The 4,381-nt window shown below is 47.0% G+C and overlaps 1 protein-coding gene across 2 annotated transcripts; it reads right to left on the bottom strand.

The window, feature by feature from the left end:
* Positions 1-258: 258 nt before the first annotated feature.
* Mrps17 (mitochondrial ribosomal protein S17) lies at positions 259-2,724 on the bottom strand. 2 transcript variants are annotated; one of them, XM_042688081.1, is made up of 3 exons: positions 2,669-2,724; positions 1,946-2,085; positions 259-727 (listed from the first exon to the last, which is right to left on the bottom strand). In XM_042688081.1, the coding sequence occupies exons 2-3, from the start codon at positions 2,066-2,068 to the stop codon at positions 458-460; spliced, it is 393 nt and encodes a 130-aa protein (XP_042544015.1). In that variant the 5' UTR covers positions 2,069-2,085; positions 2,669-2,724; the 3' UTR covers positions 259-457. The 2 variants fall into 2 exon arrangements, with proteins under 2 accessions (XP_042544015.1, XP_042544014.1); XM_042688080.1 differs by lacking the exon at positions 2,669-2,724 and adding an exon at positions 2,361-2,648.
* Between the last annotated feature and the right edge of the window lie 1,657 nt (positions 2,725-4,381).

Raw genomic sequence — 4,381 nt, 5'->3', positions numbered from 1 at the left:
GTTCAAAGCCAGCCTGGGCAGGAAATTCCGTGAAATTCTTATCTCCAATAAACTACCAGAAAACTGGAAGTGATGCTATGACTCAAGTGGTAGAGCGCTAGCCTTGAGCTGCAGAGCTGAGGGTCAGCACCCAGCCCCAGAGTTCAAGCCCCATGACTGACCAAAAAAAAAAAAAAAAAATTCTTTTGAAAAGACAAAATTAAACAATGTATCTTCTAACATAGAACTTAGAAAATATACAGCAGATTTCTAGGCATACTTGGTATAACATGAAAGTATGTTTACTGGAAAGAAAATCCTGAAAATTCGTAAACTTAGAATAAACCCTTTACTTCATTTGCTTTCCTACTTCCAAAATGCTGTAAGAGAACTTGGCATAGTTCTTAATGTAAGTTAGAAAAAATATTTTTCATACAGTAAATATAATGTTTCTCTTTGGCTCCTTCTTCCAAACTGTTCACTGTGTTGAAGAGATGCTGGGTTCTTCCAGGGTTTTGTTTAGCTGAGTGGTTTCTGAAATGAGTGGGCTCTCCAGGTAGGCAGTTCCTGCACAGGGTTTTCCTGACACTGGATCTATGACTTGGCCAACTTTGAAAACAATCTCGGCCAGTTCATGTTTCACATGCTTTGTTCTTGGAAAAGGTAGAGCTCTGAGAAGCACAATGTCCCCAACAGTGCACTGCTGAAGGGCGTCATGAGCAAAGTAGGTTTTCCGCTTATTAAAATACTGTTGAGAAAAGGAGAGGAACAAATCAGTAGTTCCTACTGGTGACCTGGCAGTATAAAATATAACAAGGTAATGCTCAGAAAAGAGGCCAGGACTTGGGGAGAAGGGAAAAAACACCCTGAGCTCTTCAGGCCACTCCTCTGCTCTATTAGTTACCATCTCTCCACACACCAAACATTTTCCACTGAGCATGCAAATCTCTCAATTATCTATGTGAATCACATAATAACTCTAAGCTCATTTTTTTCCCTACCTAAAACGAGGCTGTAATTATCAGGAGACTTAAACATTATAACATATATAACACATGTAGTTCTAAGCCTGCCCCAAAGTGTCACAAATAAAATAATTAGAATCAGTTGCTTTTCCTAATCTTGCTGCATGAGGCCATTTCCATTTCACAGATGAGAAACGCAGCTTAAGAAGGTTAGCACACACAGCATCAACAGGGTCAGTATTCAAGACCAGAACTCCCAAGGCCAATCACCAGGCCTTGTTTGGCTTGCTCCTATGCTTTTGCTCCTAGATCACGATCAGCATTCCTATTGCCCATGAGCCCAAACTCAGATACAGACACCACCCTCCCTCTCCTGTATATCTAACAAGCCAATGACCATGTGCTTTCTTCCTGAAATCTTTTTCTACTCCATCTCCACTGCTCCAACTTTATCGAGTTTCCTCATCCATTCTCTTTCCTCCAGCCCCCATCCTGTTTTCAAATATTTTCCTTTAATTAAAGAATCAGGTCAAAAACATAAAAGACCATTCACAGTTAAGCCTGACTTATCTTTGCATTCATTTGATAGGAGTGCTCGGTAAATGTCAACCTCCTGTGCTCAACATTGCCCGAGAATGTAGAATACGCCTGCACCATCATAGCTAAATGAACTTCTTGCCACAAGCCACTCACAACAGTTGGAATGACTTCCATCTATGGTCCTCTGGATAAAATCATACTTGAGGTTCAGCTTAAATATTTCTGAGAAACTCTTTATGGCAACCAAGGAGGAAAGAATTTAGCATACTGTTCTTTGCTCTCACATTCTGTATGCCTGCCGACAGTACCTATCAGAATAAATTAACTGTGTGAACCACATTATACACACAGACCAGCATGCTGGCTGCAGAGAGCAAATGCTCAACACCTCTCCTACTAATTGTGTTCTGCTCAAATCCAGAGAGTTCACAATGTCTGGTGAAAATGGGGATGTTCCTCACCTTTAGTAAGTAGGGATCCAGGACAAGCCTAGTCACTCTCACTTTAGCAGTTCTTTGCATTGCCGTCCCAATTACCTTCCCCACGATCCATTTAGCGTGGACAGATGAACGAATCACTGACATTATGAGGTTCTGGTCACCTGAAAAACAAATTTCAAAGCTCAACATTCCAAGCTGGGGCTGAAGTTCAGGGTGGAATACCTGCCTAGCACAATGAGGCCCTGGGTTCATCTTCAGCTCTACAAACAAAAGATATCTCAAAACAAACCGAAGCCCTTAGGGTGACTATGCCTTGTTCAATGAATTCAGTCCTGAGGACCGCCCAAGTTCAGAAACGGCTGTTATCTTTCTGGGGCCACCATTTTGCAGACCCGTAGGCCAGTCACCTCTTCACAGCCCAATCTCCAGTGCTCACCGGGCGGCAGGGATCGTTTGCCTAGCTTCAGGGCCTCCTCCCCGCAGTGAGGGTCCCGACGCTCCCCGTCCGCCCTCCTGGCTGCTGATCTCAGGCCCGAGGCCCTGCCACTCGGGGTTCGCGGGACTTGGAGGGACTTCTCCAGGGGACGGAGCCTCGCCGGGCAGTGCCTCTGGGGTCAGTCGCTCCCGAGGCCTCCCGCCAGGCCCGCGGGAGTCCGGGATGATCTCAATCTCCGCCCCGACCGCCGTGAGGGTAGGCGACGCCTTGCCGCCGGTCCCGGAGCCGCGGCCCGCGCCCGTGCTCACCTCAGCGTCCAACGCCGCAAGCACCGGGCGGAAGCGTGATAGCGTCAAGACGCACGCAGGCCCCGCCCCTGCCGCTCCTTTCCCTTGGGTCTAGGGCGGTCGCAGGTGTCCGGGCTGTTTTCCTGCGGCGCACTGCGCGCGGCGGCAGCGCTGGCAGTTCCGGCCGCAGTTGCGCCCCCTTCCCGTCTCCCTGTGGTGTGACGAGGCCTTGCCAAAGGGACGTTCATCACCAAGCAGTGCAACTTTGGGCTGCAAGCGGGAGGAATAGCTCCTAACGTTCCGTCCCGCGGCATGACAGCTGCGGTTGACAACGTTTAGTTGCATTATGGCAAACAGAAGTGGGATTTTGAATGTTAAGACAGTGAAATTATAAACGTTTGAGGTAATGGATATACCAGCGACTCTGATCTGGTCCTTCGACATTGTAGACATGTATTGGAATGTCACTTCGTGCCTCATACATATGTGCATTATATGTCAATTGAAAAAAGACTACATAAAACCAACGAAGCATCTGATGTTTCTAAATCCAGAGACAGAGATGCCCGGTTATTCCCACTCACTCTGCTTCTGTGTTCAGTGCAGGAATTGAACCCATGGCCTTGTGCATGTTAGGGAAGTGCTTGATCAAGCTTCTCCATCCAGCCTGTGCTGCTCTTTAAGTTTTGCAGATTTTTTTTTTTTGGGGGGGGGGTCCGGTAGAGGGCCTGAACTCTGGGCCTGGGCACTGTCCCTCAGCTCTTCAGCTCAAGGCTAATGCTCTACCACTTGAGCCACAGCGCCACTTCCGGCTTTTTTTTTTCTGCTTATGTGGTGCTGAGGAATCGAACCCAGGGCCTCATGCATGCAAGGCAAGCGCTCTACCACTGAGCCACCTTCCCAGCCCAGATTTTTATATCCATTATAATTCGTGTTACTTCTCAATGTCTGTTAAAGAGAGTCTGGATGAAGACCTACATTCCTGTGCCATTTATTAAGGAATTAAGACTGAGTAGGCCACCTGATTGTACCTTTTCAGACAGAGGAAAGACTAGAAATATATTAGGTTTTTGTTCAGAAGTTGCTGAGAGAAACAGCAACAAGGGACTACTGGAACAGTTTTTTGTTTTGTAGGTCATGGGGCTTGAACTCTGGGCCTGGGTGCTGTCCCTCAGCTCTTTAGCTCAAGGTGAGAGCTCTACCACGTGAGCCACAGTGCCACTTCCTGTGTTCTGGAGGTTTATTGGTAATGAGTCCCACGGACTTTCCTGCTGGAGCTGGTTTTGAACCATATTTCTCAGATCTCACACTCCTGAGTAGCTAGACATGAGCCACCAGCGCCTGGCTATTAGAACATTCTCAAGGGCGAGTGCTGGTGGCGCACACCTGTAATCCTAGCTACTCAGGAGGCTGAGATCTGAGGATCTTGTTCAAAGCCAGCCCGGGCAGGAAAGTCCGTGAAACTCATCTCCAATAAACCACCAGAGAACCAGAAGTGGCGCTGTGGCTCAAGTGGTAGAGCACTAGCCTTAAACTGAAGAGCTGAGGGACAGTGCCCAGGCCCAGAGTTCAAGCTCCATGACCGACAAAAAAAAAAAAAGAAAAAAAAGAACAGTTTGAAGGGCACAATATAGACATGGTCAGTCTCAGAGAAAGACTTGGGAAATAAGTATCTGAATAAACACTAACTTGCCTTACTTATTATTATTTTTTAGTAAACTCTTATTGAACACT

The sequence above is a fragment of the Dipodomys spectabilis genome, unplaced genomic scaffold (genome assembly GCF_019054845.1).
Source record: "Dipodomys spectabilis isolate Male_0828 unplaced genomic scaffold, ASM1905484v1 ptg000112l, whole genome shotgun sequence".
NCBI classification, from domain to species: domain Eukaryota; kingdom Metazoa; phylum Chordata; class Mammalia; order Rodentia; family Heteromyidae; genus Dipodomys; species Dipodomys spectabilis.
Note: the sequence above shows the minus strand (reverse complement) of the source record. Positions and strands in the feature narration are given on the sequence as shown.

What these genes read in the sequence shown, in the direction of transcription:
- Mrps17 (XM_042688081.1), bottom strand. Translation starts at nt 2,068, where the DNA reads ATGTCAGTGATTCGTTCATCTGTCCACGCTAAATGGATCGTGGGGAAG. An exon ending in TGGATCCCTACTTACTAAAG is followed by an intron (nt 728 to 1,945) that starts GTGAGGAACATC and finishes TTTTCTCAACAG; the next exon opens with TATTTTAATAAGCGGAAAAC.